The following is a 17348-nucleotide window of genomic DNA, read 5'->3' as shown; positions in this document are numbered from 1 at the left end:
TTATGAAAACAAATAAAAAAGACACCCACTGGCCACATAAGTCAGCAGTGTAGTCCAACTGCCATCACTTGTAACTATATGCACTTCATTAACAATGAATTTTCGAAAATGTCCATACTTCTGTCAAAATCTATGCTAGACTAATGAGCCTTGGATAACGACATAGTGTCATCTGTATAATGATCTAAAGTAAATGTATGAATTTGAAGTGAATTAACAAGCAAATATCTTTAGTTGTTTATGAGATTTAATATTGCACAAGATGTGGCATACAATACTTCAACCACAGTGTCACGAAGATGCCCAGGTAAGTAGGAACAAAGGCAGTCGGTGCATGGCTTGGATAGTATACATGACCAAGCCCACTTATTTTGATAAATAATTTTTTTTCACTCATCAATTTTTTTTTTACTCAACTTGCTTTTAAAATATCTTTTTTTCAATAAATCAACAAAGGAAAGTTGTTTTTAAAAATTTCTTCCATATATACTATAAATATAGTAAAGGTAGAAAGGTTCGCCTGCAGACCTACCACCAGGCCTTATGTTACCTCTCAGATCTTTGTTAATTGTCAACCAATTATCACCAAATAAAGTGCAATCTACGCAGAAATGATCTTTTTTCGAAAATGTACAATATTTGAGCAGTTGGTACAACAAAAGATGGAGTTTTAAACCGAAAATGCACTTTTTGTCTAGGTCGGACATCGCTTGACCGAGCCGAAAGTAGATGATTTTGAACATAAATCGATCTTTTTCTTAATAAAAAACTAATGTCAGTGCATGCAAACACTTGAAACAGAAAAGGCAGCTATAATACTATCGCTTACCGGTCCAAAGTTAATCCAAAACGTCTGCAGGTAAGCATTTCAGTAGTTATTTGCACTAACTTTTTAAATTTCCCGACATTGTACATGTATACAAATCCTGATCCGGATATTCAAAGTACGCATGCTCGGTACCCGCTGGTATCCAGCTTCGCTCAATCTTTACTATGCAAAAAGGGGTACGCATCAGGTATATCCGGGTCAGCATTTGTATACATGTAATGTCAGGAAATTTAAAAAGTTAGTGCAAATAACTACTGAAATGCTTACCTGCAAGTCAAGGCCCCTGTGACCTTGACCTTTGACCCAGTGACCCCAAAATCAATAGGGGTCATCTACTAATCATGACTAACCTCCATGCCAAATATGAAGACTGTGGGTCAAAGAATCTCAAGTTATTGGGCTGACAAGCTTTTTTTTTAAGTCAAGGACCCTGTGACCTTGACCTTTGACCCAGTGACCTCAAAATCAATAGGGGTCATCTACTAATCATGACTAACCTCCATGCCAAATATGAAGACTGTGGGCCAAAGGAATCTCAAGTAATTGGGCGGACAAAGAAAAACCGACAGACGGACGGACGGGGAGACGTCCAGACGGACAAGCTGATTCCAGTATACCCCCCTTACAACTTCGTTGTGCGGGGGTATAATAATTACCGAAAATGCTTACCTGCAGACGTTTTGGATTAACTTGGACAGGTAAGCGATAGTATTATAGGTGCCTTTTCTGTTTCAAGTGTTTGCATGCACTGACATTAGTTTTTTATTAAGAAAAAGATCAATTTATGTTCAAAATCATCTACTTTCGGCTCGGTCAAGCAATGTCCGACCTAGACGAAAAGTGCATTTTCGGTTTAAAACTCCATCTTTTGTTGTACCAACTGCTCAAAATTTAATATTGTACATGTTCGAAAAAAGATCATTTCTGCATAGTTTGCACTTTATTTGGTGAAAATTGGTTGACAATTAACAAAGATCTGAGAGGTAACATAAGGCCTGCTGGTAGGTCTGCGAGCGAACCTTTCTACCTTTACTATATTTATAGTAAATATGGAAAAAAAAAAATTAAAAACAGTTTTCCTTTGTTGTTTTATTGAACATAATATATTTTAAAAACATTTTGAGTGAAAGAAATATTTTATTAGTGAAATAAAAATTATTTATAAAAATAACTGGGCATGGTCATGTACATGTATACTATCCAAGCCATGCATCAGCTGCCTGTGAGTAGGAATAGGATTGCCCCTCTAATATTCAAATAGCTGTTCATTGTTACCACCCCAGCAGTTGCCCTACTCGCAATTCAATGCTGTCGTATATTGCATTGAAAGGTCTCACCCTAGTTTTCCAGCCCCCATGTTTTTAACATTTTTTTTTAATATTCTTTTATCCTCTTTAAAACAACTTTTAACTTTCTGATAATTTTTGACGTTTTCCAGGATGTTAAGTTTCATTAAATTAACAAATCGCACATGTCATGTTTCATTGTAACTCAATCTTTGCTGAAAAATACTGAATTCATCAAACATCTATATTTATATTTTAGCAATTTTTTTTTAAACATTTAGCATGGAAGGAGGTTTAATGTTCAAAACATGTGACCAGGTCAAATAATTTTAAAGTAGGCTGTGCAGCCATTAAGAATACAGGAGCAGAGCTCACTTAGTCTCAAGATATGTGCATACAATGTACATGTAGATGTGCAAAATTTATGAACTTTTGAAAATGCAGGCCCAAATTTTAACGTGACTCAAATTATGTTATTTAGTCATTCTAAAAATATTTACCAAATACTGAGGTTGTTCAAACATCCATGTCATTTCACATTTGTTTTTCTCATACTGTAAAATCACATTTAAAATACCGACAACAAGAAGAAACACAACAAACACTGAAAATGCAAGAGCTTTACTTCCTGCCATCTTTCCTGCATACAATGTACATGTAGATGTGCAAAATTTATGAACTGTTGAAAATGCAGGCCCCAATTTTAACCTGACTCAAATTATGTTATTTAGTCATTCTAAAAATATTTACCAAATACTGAGGTTGTTCAAACATCCATGTCATTTCACATTTGTTTTCCTCATACTGTAAAATCACATTTAAAATACCGACAACAAGAAGAAACACAACAATCACTGAAAATGCAAGAGCTTTCCTTCCTGCCATCTTTCCTGCAAACGCTTTCAAAGAGCCGCTGCAGTCGCTTATTTGACGTAGATTTCAATCGGAAAGAACGGATTTTGTCGTTGGAAAATGGAAGAGAAATACGACACAGCGCTTCTTGGCATTCTACAGAATGAAGGAAAAGTGGAAAAGTTTCTTAATGTGATTTTAGGCTTTCTTTATCGGAGGTTGGTATAGAAAACATAATTAAACAAAATTATTTAATACAGCAAAAAGCATAACTTATGTCAGCCTCACAAACTGCGGGTATATTCGGATATAATTAAATTCGGATAATGTAGTATTTGCTTCATTTAGAACTATACGCCTTTACCTGTAGAATGATAACTGTAGGATGATGCTGTGCTCTGGTGGAATGGCTTAGCCCCAATTTTCTGACAAAGTTTCTCCACTACATCACTATACATTATGATTTATTGTACATGGTAGATGATATTGTATAGTTCTCCCTGCAGGTACATGTACCACGCCCTTGCCCTAGTCCAATATATTAGACTTTACAGGCTTGTTATAGTTTTTGTCAGTCAAGCCTGACCCAGAAGCAAAATTATCTCAAAGCGACGTCATATTTATAGGACTAACCACGGGACTATAGTGCTCTCCGTTTATGGTATGACTAAATACTGAATATGAATTCATATTCGCAAATATGAAGAGAAAACCGAATATGAATGTTATTTTCATAAAATTTTGGCATAGGGTCAAATATTTACACTATAATTAACATATACCTTGGTAAATAATTGTTACTTGAAAAAATAAAGTATAAATAGTATTTTATAAGCATTGTTTTTATATACATGTATACAGTATAAAAATAATGTTCATATTTGGTATTCTTGTCATTCTGGTATCTTTCTGGTCACAATAATTTTCAATCAAGGCATTAAATTCATTTAAATTAATTTCATTAAATGACATGATGCAAGAAAATAATTATAGTCTTTGTTTACGAAACTATTTCAGACAAAGTTTATTTACATATCTATTTAATATTTATAATCGGTATCCTCGTTCTTATTCACGAATATGAATTAAATCTTTACAGTATATAGCAAGTCACAGTAACTTAATTACTTAGCAAATTTAAACTGTCATCTAGGTTTCTTTGACAGGCTTTTATTAGTGACCTAAATATTAATAATAGGGGTATTTTTTTTTAAATCATTATAAAAAATTATAAATAAAAGAAAAAAAGTTTTGTATTCTTATACAGTATTCTGGCCATGATGGCTAAATTATATACAAAACATCTAATGTTAAATTTTACCCAGCAAATATTTACCATCATGAATGTAAATTATAGTTTGAAATATCTATTTCTATACTTTTGTGAGCTATTTTTTTATACTGTATAAACAATAATGACGGTTCATGTGTGTCATTCTCGTTCATAACTTCATATTCAGGTATTTTCTGGTCATAGTAATTAGTTTACAACAAAAAGATCAGAAATTCATTTTCTTTCATTAAAATACATTTGATACAAATAAATAATAGTCTCTGTTGACAAAATAAATCCCATAAGAGCTGATTTTATGAAAATAATATTCATATTCGGTACTCCCATTCATATTCACGAATATGAATTCATATCCGGTATTTAGACATACCGCTCTGTTAAGCTCCCATTCAAAACATGGCTGACTGACCAAAGATGTTTCTAATTTAAATCATTGAGTTACTCTATGTATGATATGTGTATTTTAATAATGTACATGTCATTGAGTGACTTAAATTAAATACACTTTCTTCCTGCAGAACTGACTTCTATAGATTAATGAAAAGTAAAGAGGACAGACTAGGCTTCCCCCCTGGCATTGCCTTGAAAATGCTAACAAGTGTAAGTATTTCATTTACATTCTATGTGATGACTTTTTAGCTCGACTTTTCTATGAAAAGGGGAGCTATCCTACTCGCCCCGGCGTCGGCGTCACACCTTGGTTAAGTTTTTCGTACCACCCCACTTTATTTCAGAAGTATTACAAGTATGGCTTTGAAACTTACCATACTTGTTCACCATCATAACCTCCATCTACAGACAAGAGTACATTCTGTCAAGGTTTTTGAACAGAATTTATGGCCCTTTTTTTGACTTAGAAAGTGTATTGGAGCTGGTTATTTTTTTGTACCACCTCAACTTTATTTCAAAACCATTGAGGTATTGCTTTGAAACTGACCATACTTGTTTACCATCACGACCTTATCAACAGACAAGAGGACATAACTCTGTCAACAAGGTTTTTAGACAGAATTATGCCCCCCTTTTTGACTTAGAAAATACATTGAATATGGGTAAAAATCCACTTATTGCCTTAACCCTTTGAGATATTGCTTTGAAACTTTTAATGCTATTTCACATCATTACCCCCATCTGTACGCAAGAGAAGGTAACTCTGTCAAGGATTTGTTTTAAAAATTAAGGCCTTTTATCGACTTAGAATCTTGGTTAAGTTTTTAGTACCAGTCCACTTTTTGACTGAACTGTTTGAGACATTAATTTGAAAGTTGGAATACTTGTTTACAATCATGATTCCCAAACATGTCCAGGAGAAGGTAATTCTGTCAAAGATTTTATTTGAATTATGGCCCTTAACTGTCAATGTTTTGTATTATAGGCAAGCACTAAAAAACTTAAAAAATCTAAAAAAATTCATTCCTATCCACTTGTTCACTTTACCATAAATTATGTCATATAAACATTGCTGTAATATTCAAGGGTATCAAACAACTAGTTCACTTTAAAAATACAGAGATTCTTGTATTGCTTTTTACTGCAAAAACTTTTTTTATTGGCAAGCAATAAAAAAGTCGAGCGCGCTGTCTTACGGACAGCTCTTGTTTTGTTTATACAGCCATATAGAACAATGTTGAGTTGGTAAAAGTTGAATCATGAAATGTTACTTATATATAATATGAAACATTTTGTTATATCTCTACTGTTCTGATAATGGGTAATTCTAAGATTTGTATGATGTATCATGACCATTTATAAATTTATAGAAATTTTTATTCATCATAGAATGGTGTTGCAATGTTTATATAACATTTTTTTAGGCATATTTTGTTACAAGACAAGGTGTCCTTATGTGAATAAGGAATAAGAATTGGTCTGATATATTATATATTTAAATAAATGTGTAACTTCAATACTGAAAAACATTTTGGGTTGCAGATATTTGAACAGTATGATGCAGCAACCAGGCGTGATGATGAGGTACGGGATGCTAAGAAAGTGGAACAGAAAAGAAATATCCCTTCACAGATTAAACCTCTAGGTATTGTAGCCAACGAAAATATCATCAATATATATGTAAATGTACATTTGATTTTTTAATCACACCGAAATGCTGTATTACTGGTGTTCAAAATGACTTATTTAACAATTAGGAGATACAGTATTACAAATTTATTTGGCGTTAAATTCAGCAGTTTAACAAGTAAAGAAGATTTATGAGAGTTGAACCTAAGTTGTATTGTATATTCTGTGAACAAACCATAACTAAGCTTGTGTTGATTGTTTGTACCACTTCCAATTCTCTTTTATTCATAGACTAAGTTTATCTCTTTTCTTGAATATTTCCTTTGTATGTTGTATATGTTTGATTATGGTACCTTTTTCCTTTAGTATTTATGATCTGTAAAGAAAGCTTTCATGTATCCCATTACTATTCAATCTGAATTGTAATAAATAATGTATTAAGTTTTTTGCCTGTTTTTACAGTAGAGCAACAGAGAGCAAACACTGGCAATCAACAAGCGTCTAATACAGAAAGATTGACAACACAACCACCTACTGATCAGTCACAGGGAGATTCTGCCACACAACAGGCTGAAAGTGTTGCTAAACAGAATAACAGCAATGGTGCAAATAGTGATTCTATAAACAATGAACAAAAAAGGGAAGCAAATAAAATAGACAATTTAAAATCAGATCCTAACCAGTCTAAATCAAAATCTGAGGAAGACGATGATCCTGAATTAACAAGGTAAATTTACTTGCTGCTTTTATCAATTTGCATTACATATGTTTACATAACATGTTAGCCTGACTATTTAAAAAGTTAGAAAGGCTATTGTACTCACCCTCGCATTCGAATCGGTGTCCCACTTTGGTTAAGTTTTTTCAGGCAAGATGGTATCTAAAATTCTAAAGGGAATAGGTTGAAACTTCCCGCTTATTTGAGAGCATAATAGAAGGTCACTGTTCATGGTCCATAACTCTAACATGGAGTTTGATAGAATTATAGCCCATATTGAAGTTTGAAAATTCCACATTATCCAGGCTCTTATTTTACTTTCAAGCACCAAAAATAGTTGAGCACGCTGTCTTACTGAAAGCTCTTGTTCTGATGAATATTTAATTTCTAACTTCTTAATGATAAAAAAGACAGTGCCAATATCTATTTTAAGTCCAAAAGTTTGCTGTTGGAAACATCATCAAACAGTTTTCAATTTCTTGTTGTACTTGTATTGAATAACCATGATATTTGAAAGATTTTTATAAATGTGAAGTTACATTTTTATCATATGTATAATGTTATGGTTTTAAATTTATATCTTTAACCAATATGATAACTGGTAACTAATCCATATAAAGCTTTATTGATAAACTGCTTATTTTGCATGGGTATATGATACAGTGCCAGTGTTTTTTTTGGGGGGAGAAAACTTGTAGGTGTTAATATTTTTATTCTATAGACAACAACAGATGTTTCAGAACAATCCAGAAAGTTATAATGGGGCAGTGAGAGACAATTACAGATGGGCACAATCCATAACAGATCTTGATCTCAGAGTTACAGTAAGCTTGAAACATACTGACAGTGTTTGATATAACTTTTATTCTGTTGAAGTTCATGTTATGCCAAGAAAACCACAAGCCATTTTGGCTATTGGTCAGCAATATCTAATAGCCTCATAAGGTCTTTCATAAGCCTAATAATGTTAAAACTTTGAAAGTGGATAATGACCTGTGCATTATTTGTAATTCTGTTCCCTGAATAACTAAATAAACTGATAAATTAATGTTCCATATGAAAATCAGTCATTTCTTTTTTCAGAAACAAAAATTTTTGAATTTGCTAATTTTAAAAACGCAGGGACTAGTTTTTAAATTTTAAAGTTTTGGACCAATTGGCCCGCCGGGGAATTAAATTAAACCCATGATTATAAAATTTTTAAAAGACAAAAACTGACTCTTTTAAATTGCAATGAAAACATAAAAAAAAAATGGACAAAGGTTTTTTTCAAAATAAGGAGTTTTCAAAATTTCCCCCCCCCCCTTTAATTTTATTGAAGATTCACACATTTCTTTGTTTTATTTAAGGTACCATCATATATTCGTAAAGGTCGAGATGTAAAGGTAGATATCAGTAAGAAACATGTGAAAGTGGCCCACAAAGATGAGAATGGTCAGTTCAAAGTTGTAATTGATGGAGATCTTACATGGGAAGTACAAAAGGATGAAAGCATGTGGACACTTAATCCTGGAGAAAATGTTCATGTAAGTATTTCCGAGGTAATTGACTTGATGGAACATCAAATTACTGAACAAACTTGTACTAAAGGTACTTTAAGTAGTTCGACATCAAATTCAGTAGTGTTGGAGTTGAAATTCTGATGATTTACATCTGAATCTTAAAACCATCTAAACAACAAATTTTCTATACCTTGATTTCTTGTAGATTTAATTTTTTTTTTTTAACAGTTTTCAAGGAAAAAATGGTTTTTAGATAATTTTGGGGGGGAGGATGGTGGGGGCGGGTTAAAACGGGCCAAGTTATTCTAAGATAATGCCAAACCTTTACAGACTTGATAAAAAGCCCGGCAATGAGGTGATGTATAATATGACAAAAAACCCCTTTTTTTACCTACAGCAAATGAACAGGTACTACACTTCAGTGTTGTTATATTTTCTGGTCCTTTGGAATCATTTAGTCCAGCACTTTTAAGTGTTGAGAATTGAGTACAGACTCAATAAAACGGAGTCTGCAATTTTCATGTAATTTTGCTGTTTTTAATGCTTCCGAGGGATCACTTTTCTACCAGATATTGTTATGTGATACTATTTATTTTTGACATATTACATGCTATTAAGACAGACCTCGGTTAACTGTATGCTCTATAATCTTTTTCTAATTGCAAATTAAGATTTAAAGTAATCTAATTAATTTTTTTAACCTGCACAAATGAAGTTTATAGGGGTATATTATATAGGAGTCCGCTAAAGTTGTTGGTAGGTCTGTCTGTCGGTTGGTGGAGTTCATGTTTTCCGTACAATACATACAGTTTGGAATGAGTTGTTGTTATCAAACTTTGTATATAGCAACCTTATATGGGTCAAGGTCACTGTTACTAAAAAAGAACAATGGTTTCCAGACAATGACAAAGAGTAAGGAATGAAATATTGTAATCCAATTTGGTATATAGCAAACTTACATGAAGACCTCAGTTGGGATTGCTTTTGGACCTAAAAAAACTTGAAAATGTGGTAATCATCTGTCAAATAGAAGATACATTTATATATTACTAGTGCCTGGCTCCTTATTCATGGATTTTCCATCTAGAAATAATAGGAAAGGAATGTTTTTACCTTTGTTAGTGTCTATTTTATTAAAGTTCCTAATTGCATTTGCACATTTTACTGTATATGCACGTATATTGGCTGAACAGTTATGTAAGTATATGTATTTATCTTTACAGAAGATGCAGGACATGTTAAAGAATGCATGGGATGCTGAAGGTTCTCCATTTAAAGGCCAACCATTTGATCCCTCCAAGTTTTCAATGGACGAGAGTGGAGTAGTAAACATGAAACCAAGCTGAATGTTTCTGTGAATCTAAACTCAAATTTGTTAAAAGTTAATGTTTTAGTCAGTTATGTTTCAATCTTTTATTTACAAGTTTGATTACTTTATCTGGATCAAAGTTGTTGATAAAAAAATTGTCACCAGGCAAGTTGTGAATGCAGAAGTAAGAGAAAATATTGACATATTGATGGAGGAAAGAATTTCAGCACAGAATATGAATATACGAGTATGCTAAGATTGCAAGAGTTTGATGTAATTGTTATTGAATAATTTATATTCGAGGAGAAAAGTTACTATTTTTACTGCTTTAAAAAATAAAGATATGAAAGTCTTACTACATATGTTTATATTAACTGAAATGACAGCCATGTTTAGAACTTCTTATAGATGTAATATGTTACTATTCAGACTTGCTGGTATGTTAGCCATGCATGAATAATGGATCAGCAACTTACCTTTCTCTAGTATTCAGTAGATGCGAAAACCCATGGAACCTTTTTCTTTCTTGGACAAGTATATCAGCTCTCTTTATTTACAAGACAACATTAAGCAACATGAGAATGACTCCTTGTATGTTAGCCTGTATGCTGTAAAGCAGGAGACAAAATAGTTAAATCAGGTCTGGACCCCTAATAAAATAACCGGTGATGTATGATTTTATGTCATACTAGTTTTGCTGACAGAGACAACCAATTGCCAAAAGGTCTGGTACATCTGTATTAATGTTTTGAGAATATGCTAGGTAGAGATTTTAACATAATAGGTACCAAGGCTGAAGTGAAATATTAATCTGTTATAATGGACCGTTTCAGTTTTTAACCTCACCTTTTCTATTCATTGTTAGTTCAACTACTCACAAAGCCAGATGTTCTTTGCATAAATCAGTTACTATTATCCCCAAAAAGCATTTGGATAGCTTATTTGCAGTAAAACTGATAACATTGGTTAGGTCAGTCAATATATTATACCTAGCAGTATTTACAATACATATGTAAATTCTCCATCTTGCCCAGCTGCAGTTGGCTATAGTACCTATATGCCGATGTAGTCATACCAAATGGTATATAATATTTTATTGCAGACATGTTACATGCCTAATTCATCGGTGTCAATTGCTGCTTCTCTAATAGAAATGGAATATACATCATGCTACATGTTCCCTTCTAACAGTGATAGTTCTAAAAATTCTCATATAACAGTGATAGTTCTAAAAATTCTCATATTTCCTAACATTCAGGAAAACGGTAGTTTTATACATTTAATGATTTGCACCTCACCAATTTTGCTGATAACAATGATGAATTAAATGTTGCACAATGCTTTTTAATGAGCTTCAGAATATAAGCTGGGCTTGCAGTCTTTTGTTCAGCAATTCATTAGCTTAATATTCATTTTAAAGGCATGTATGGATGCTTCCCAAACAGCGAAACCTGCACATATTTTTTAGCAAGTGACCCCTTACTAGCACATATTTTTTAGCAAGTGACCCATTACAAGGGAAACCAAAGGCATCTTCTTGGTACAGCTACCAAACATGAAAGACAGCAATCGGTTCATACACAAGTATGAAAATCTATTTTTAGAACAAATGGCCTTAAACCAAGCTACCCTATACTCATGAGTTTTGCAACAACCCTTGGTGCGAAATATGTCATCAGCCTATAAATAAAGGCTCTATAAAGCATTATTTTAGTATTATGAAGACTAGCAAGATAGCATTACAGTTCTTGAACACAGCAATTCCTCTTCGGTTTCTATTCCTGTATACATTTCCTTCTAAATCTTTTCATTTGTCTAGTTACACCCTGAACAAGCTTTTGAATGAGTCAATTGAAACTAGAAATGTGTCCATAGGACACGGGTGCCCCCACCGCGCCACTGTTCTGTCAATCTTATGACTCTAGGTCAAATATTTTTTGAAAACTAAAAATCTTTTACTAAGTAAAGTGCAAGAACTTTACAAATACTGAATAAATCAACAAGCAAACCCCAAGGTGCAGAAGTACACATGCTGACCAACATTCTTGTAAACTTTCAGGCCAACAAGTGAAATACTTTTTGAGCTATGCATAAACAAGTTGAAAATTGCAAATTTATACTACTGTAAGTCAAGGGCAATAACTCTAACAAAACTGAAAAAAATCCACATGCAAAGTCCCAGGTGCATAGCTTCACAGTGATGTGAATCATTATTCCTGTAATTTAGTGATGTTGGTCATTATTCCTGTAAAGTTGGTTGATTCTAACTCAAGCACTCAAGAAACAAATAACAACATAATGAAACAGTTTTTACTAAGTCAAGGGAAATAACTCTACAAATACTGGATAAATCCACAATCGAAACCCCAGGTGCAAAACTAAATATGCTGAGCAACATTCCCGTAAGGTTTAATGACTCTGTCAAATCCTTTTTGAGTTACATTCGACACAAGTTGAAAATTGCAAAAATTTTCTAAGTCAAGGGCAATAACTCTAAAAATATCCAGACGAAAATACCCAGGTGAACAAGTACACATGCTGATCAATATTCCTGTGAAGTTTCAGGACTCTATGTCAAATCCTTTTTGAGTTACGTGCGACACAAGTTGAAAATTGCAAATTTTACTAAGTCAAGGGCAATAACTATAATACCCAGGTTCACAACTACACATGCTGATCAACATTCCTGTAAAGTTTCACGACTCTAGGTCAAATACTTTTTGAGTTATGTGTGACACAAGAGAATGGACGGACGGACAATGGTAAATCTAAATGCCCGGCACAATTATTTAGAATTGTACTCTGATACTGCACTTATAATTATATGTTTTTATTAGTCTTTTTCAGGTATAATTACACAATGTATTTTCAATTTGATTAACTGTGAGCTTTCTTTTTTTTTAATTGGTCTAATAAAATTGGTCACGCGTTTTTTTTTAGGGTTGGTGTAAAATTTGGTCTGTATCTTGAGCATATATCTAAAGTATGATGTTTATCTGTAGTATTTATTTTCACAGCCAATCTTCAGTATCTGTTGTTTTATCTTCACTGACAACTCTCTGACAATGTAGGTAAATACTAAATAGTGGCATCACTAGACTGGCTTGACGTTAAGAAAAACTTAATTTCACTTTTATTTTACTTATACATGTATTCAGTAAATAAAATTAGGCTCCAGTAAATAAAATTAGGTTGTATTATTTACACGGAATCATTACCTTTAAAACATTTGCACATTTTTAGTATTATAAAGCAATAAACCAACACATTTCAATTTTTCTCTTCATAACCACATTTATTTTGAAGTCTGTTAACAATAAATTAACCATAGATTTTTTCCATGCGGTTTTTCCAGGCTTGAAGAGGACCCTTGTCTGGTTTATACTGTACAGTAACACCATCTGGGATTAGTTTATGTTCCAGTCTCATCTCGCCGTACTTCTCTCTTGGCCACTTTGTGAATCCCCATTTTTTGGAAACAAAGATCTGAAAATGCAATTAATGTTGGGAGTTATAATATTACTTTTTCTTTACATATCATTTCATAAGCATTGTAACAAATCTTAATTTCTGAAACATCAAGGCTTCCATTAAGTTTTGAAATTACGACCTCAGAGACTGCAAAATCTTTGACAATGGCAGTTACATTACATAGGTCAAGAAGGAAAAGCATTGAATTTTGGAAGTCACAAGCCAAAACCAAGGCGTAAATTCTTCACGACTCCCAAACTTCCATTTAGGGAAGCCCTGAATATGATGGCTATCTGTAGTATTAATTTTTACAACCAATCTTCAGTATATGTTGATTTGTCTTCACTGACAACTCTCTGACAATGTAGGTAAATAGTGGCATCATTAGACTGGCTCGACATTATGTTAAAATATAACTGAATTTAGACTTTTTCTTTGATTAGCAAAATTTTCAATTATTAATTTCAATTACTTAGTCCCACAAAAAAATTTAAACTTCACTTAAATCTTTTTTGTGCCATATAATTATCTGATAAATTTCAAGATCTCTTCTATATCAATATCAAGCTGAACCTTTATTATAACTGATAGGGGAAAAGACAGTATACTTAAAAATTTGCAGAAAATGGCATCATTACTCTGATTAAATATGACGAGCAGCGTTAAAATAAAGTCATTTACAGATTCATTAAAATTTAAATTCAGTTCCTTTCCTTAAAGATACATGCCGCTAGACGAGTCGAAATATTTCAATAAAATCAAACTTGAGAAAAATGTACTAAGATGTAACAAAAAGTGAAGTTTCAAATTTCAAGTAATATTTTACATAATTATGTGCGATTAATGACTGATTTTTCAGTATTTACAACTATATTTCTACTGCGTTACTAACGCAGTAAAATCTATTTATACATGTTTTGACCACTTTTTGATAATTTACATTGTTTGGTAGTGCCATTGATAATGTGTAAATTGCCTCCTTTTGGTTTCTTCACAATATTACACATTCAAATACATTTTCAAAATTTTCATGAAAATTAGCATGAATCTAGAGGCATGCTGCTTTAAAACTTTAGTTTGTTCTAATCAATTATATTAGACTCCCAATCATCAGGTCAAAAGATGTCTACGTCATAATTTCTCTGACAATGTAGGTAATAAATACATCATATGATTGGGTAATTCTCTTCACAGAAATAACACACATACACACTAATAATTTAAATATCACTTTAGAATTGCAAAAATGGCAATCATTCTACAAGATTTTGTACTCAAAAGACCTTTCTTCCCATATTCAGATGTCAGTTTGTATATATATATATTCACACACACAAAAACAACCAAAGTGGTTTTGGCTTTCAACCTCATGTAACATTCTATAAAGTTAATATAATGCCCTACACCATTTACCACAAAAACCCTAACTTTTGACACAAGTTATTGTTAAGAATTTCAGTTGTTTAATATGTAACTACTGGAGCAATACAATTATATTTCAAATCTAGGCTTAACAAAACCCATTTCCTTAAACAGTTTTGGGGAAAAAAAAAATGCTTAAAAATGTTTAAATCTAAAGTAACAAGTTTCTTTTTCACAGCTTTTTCTCTGACAATGGGGAAAAAGCAAAAAATAAAGACGAGAAAATCAGTTATTATATCTTTTTTTAAATATTCTAAACTAAAGATGAAAAAATGTTTAACAGCACAACTTAAAATTTTAAAAATAAATTTAAAGGGTAAGGATGGCTCTTTTTCTCTCTAAAACCCAAATACACATTCAAAAACGGGAATGTGGAATTTGGACCAAATTTCCCTTTTCTATATTAAAAATAAATAAAAATTTAAAACCCTATTTTGTTAATTTTTGCCCCAAAATATTTTTTAAAAGGCTTTTTTTTAAATTTGGGGCCCAATCCCCCCGGGGTTTACCCCAAAGAGATCAAGCCTTTACATCAGTACAATTTTTTAAATACCTTCTGTCTTCCTGGGAACTTGAACTTTGCACGACGAAGTGCTTCAATAATATTTGCAAGATTTGGGTCTCTACCACGTACAGACATGATAGGTTGACCAATATGTACACGAGCTACTGTGCCTTGTGGCTTTCCCCAAGCACCACGCATCCCAGTCTGGAGTCTGAAGTAAATAATTGCACAGTACTAAAACATTGACACTATGTTTTTAACAATGAGCATAGTATATACATATCTTTTACTATTTAAAAGAATTTCTTCTAAAATTATACAAACTCTGACCCCTTTCATATGTTTAAACTAAAAAATTTCATTTTTTGAAATTTAAATCACCCAGTAAAGGCCATTTCACTGAACTTCATAAAAGTTTACACAACTCTGTACTGAATTAAAGAAACTCAAACATTATGAACTTAGCATTTAAGCTTGCTTTAGTATATACACAAGCTGACATTTCACCCAAAAGTTTCACAAATATTTTATAATATTAAATATATTTCTGTCCCCATGATCTTATGTTATTAATGATATTCATTTACCCCCAAAAGTAAACTAAATTGGAATAATTACCTATCAGCTCCAGCACATGACAACATCTTGTTGATTCTGATGACGTGGAAAGGATGCACTCTCATTCTAAGATGGAAGGATTCTTTGCCGCAGTATTTGACAAGGTACTTGTTGGCGCAGATTCTGGCAGCCTCTAATGCCTCCGATGACAACTGTTCATATTCATCAGACACAAGATGTACACACAGAGGGAAATCCTCTACAGATGCCTTTTTACGTCCCAAATCATAAATACGGATCTTCGGGTCTATAATGAAATAGAAACAGATGGCAATTAAGTAGTACATAGTGAGTAAAACATGGGGAAAAGACCCCTGGTTTATTCCAGGATATATCTGACATTTCTTAGTAAATTGGAATGATAATTAACAATTTTCCACAATTTCAATTAAGACAGACTGTTTTCTCTGAATATTACTAAATTTTCCCAAATCTACCATCCACAATGAAACATTCCCAAATGATTAAAAAAATCATTGATGTGAAACAAATAAATGAATACTGCAGCTTACCTGGCACACCACGACAGAACCTTGACTTTGGGTAAGGTTTGTTTTTACAGTATCTGTAACTAAAAGAAAGAAGACAAGTAGATGTTAATCTAGATGTCATCAACATTGTACAACAGTATTCCTGATCAAGCTATTTACAGCTTCAAGCTAAAAGTTCAAACTCCGCAGCTTTAGAATGAGATGTTTCACTGAAATGTTTTATTAATATAAGGATGACTGACAAGGGCAAATAATTTATAACACATCTATTTATACTTCCTACCACATTTGACCCTTGGATCTAATCCACGTTAGAGTCTATAACAAATAATGAAAATTTTATGTGTCTTGTAAAATTATTCTATTTCTATGAGTGGAGAATGAGATTGACAGACCACATTTAGTATTAATTTTCTGCTTTAACAGTTGTATGGAATTATTAACCAAGCAAATATGTACTTAAATATGACCAGGCTTGTAAGCATCAACTGTTATCAAATCATAAATCAGAACACTAAATAGAACTACTCACCACCGAGCTGGTCGGCGCCCCATGGTTATATCTGAAAATAAACAGTGAAATATAATTGAATGAAATGGATACAAAACATGAAATGATAAACATAAGTTTCAGTTGAAAATATTTATGAAAACAACTACAATGGCTCAGATGTCAGTAGATTTTCATTCGCCCTGTTTATTTACGGGCATTTTCTACCTTACCTAAAATGAAAAGATCGACTTCCGGTAGAAACCGGAAATTGTTAAATATTGTTGTGCGAAATGACATTTTTACCGAACAACTACTTTTTCCTCTAATAGTCGTTTCAGCTCAATAATATTTAAGGCCAATTTTTTTAATTCATAAAGTTTTTGACTGAGATATAAAGATCTACATAAAGAATATAAAATTTGGAATAAGAGAAAAAAAACTCTACAGTACAGTACAAAACTAAAAATGGGAATATACTATTCTCAAAAATGTTGTAGGCTCGATCAGTTTGAAAATGTCCAAAGAAAAGCAGCACGATT

The 17348-nt window shown here is 32.5% G+C and overlaps 3 protein-coding genes across 4 annotated transcripts in view; 1 reads left to right on the top strand and 2 right to left on the bottom strand.

Annotated features, from left to right (window-relative positions):
* Positions 1 to 3000, bottom strand: part of LOC132714360 (GPI inositol-deacylase-like) — a 48713-nt gene extending 45713 nt beyond the window's left edge. The window contains exon 1 of the mRNA XM_060697219.1: positions 2866 to 3000. Coding sequence (XP_060553202.1) covers positions 2866 to 3000 — 135 coding nt within the window. The remainder of the gene's footprint in view (positions 1 to 2865) is intronic.
* A 53-nt stretch (positions 3001 to 3053) lies between these two features.
* On the top strand, positions 3054 to 10167 carry LOC132714359 (nudC domain-containing protein 3-like). The gene is made up of 8 exons (XM_060697218.1): positions 3054 to 3185; positions 4780 to 4861; positions 6194 to 6296; positions 6743 to 7007; positions 7720 to 7822; positions 8348 to 8635; positions 8876 to 8908; positions 9724 to 10167. Exons 1-8 carry the CDS (start codon positions 3088 to 3090, stop codon positions 9844 to 9846), a joined length of 1095 nt encoding a protein of 364 aa, XP_060553201.1. The 5' UTR covers positions 3054 to 3087; the 3' UTR covers positions 9847 to 10167.
* Positions 10168 to 13077: 2910 nt separating this feature from the next.
* On the bottom strand, positions 13078 to 17121 carry LOC132714352 (large ribosomal subunit protein uL16-like). Of its 2 annotated transcripts, none has more exons than XM_060697206.1 (6): positions 17040 to 17121; positions 16849 to 16879; positions 16338 to 16396; positions 15826 to 16072; positions 15256 to 15418; positions 13078 to 13295 (listed from the first exon to the last, which is right to left on the bottom strand). In XM_060697206.1, the coding sequence occupies exons 1-6, from the start codon at positions 17104 to 17106 to the stop codon at positions 13131 to 13133; spliced, it is 732 nt and encodes a 243-aa protein (XP_060553189.1). In that variant the 5' UTR covers positions 17107 to 17121; the 3' UTR covers positions 13078 to 13130. The 2 variants fall into 2 exon arrangements, with proteins under 2 accessions (XP_060553189.1, XP_060553190.1); XM_060697207.1 differs by lacking the exon at positions 17040 to 17121 and adding an exon at positions 17022 to 17031.
* Positions 17122 to 17348: the final 227 nt, after the last annotated feature.

Source organism: Ruditapes philippinarum, unplaced genomic scaffold (assembly GCF_026571515.1).
Source record: "Ruditapes philippinarum isolate M1 unplaced genomic scaffold, ASM2657151v2 ctg122_1_1_1_1, whole genome shotgun sequence".
NCBI lineage: Eukaryota > Metazoa > Mollusca > Bivalvia > Venerida > Veneridae > Ruditapes > Ruditapes philippinarum.
The sequence above is the reverse complement of the archived record's forward strand: the minus strand, read 5'-3'. Positions and strand labels throughout refer to the sequence as shown.

Coding starts and splice junctions, on each gene's coding strand:
- LOC132714352 (XM_060697206.1), bottom strand. CDS start 17,106: ATGTCATTTCGCACAACAATATTTAACAATTTCCGGTTTCTACCGGAA. Junction 16,073..16,337: donor GTTCTGTCGTGGTGTGCCAG/GTAAGCTGCAGT, acceptor ATTTCATTATAG/ACCCGAAGATCCGTATTTAT. Junction 13,296..15,255: donor AGTTCCCAGGAAGACAGAAG/GTATTTAAAAAA, acceptor TTGCATTTTCAG/ATCTTTGTTTCCAAAAAATG.
- LOC132714359 (XM_060697218.1), top strand. CDS start 3,088: ATGGAAGAGAAATACGACACAGCGCTTCTTGGCATTCTACAGAATGAA. Junction 7,823..8,347: donor ATCTTGATCTCAGAGTTACA/GTAAGCTTGAAA, acceptor GTTTTATTTAAG/GTACCATCATATATTCGTAA. Junction 8,636..8,875: donor CAGTAGTGTTGGAGTTGAAA/TTCTGATGATTT, acceptor TAATATGACAAA/AAACCCCTTTTTTTACCTAC.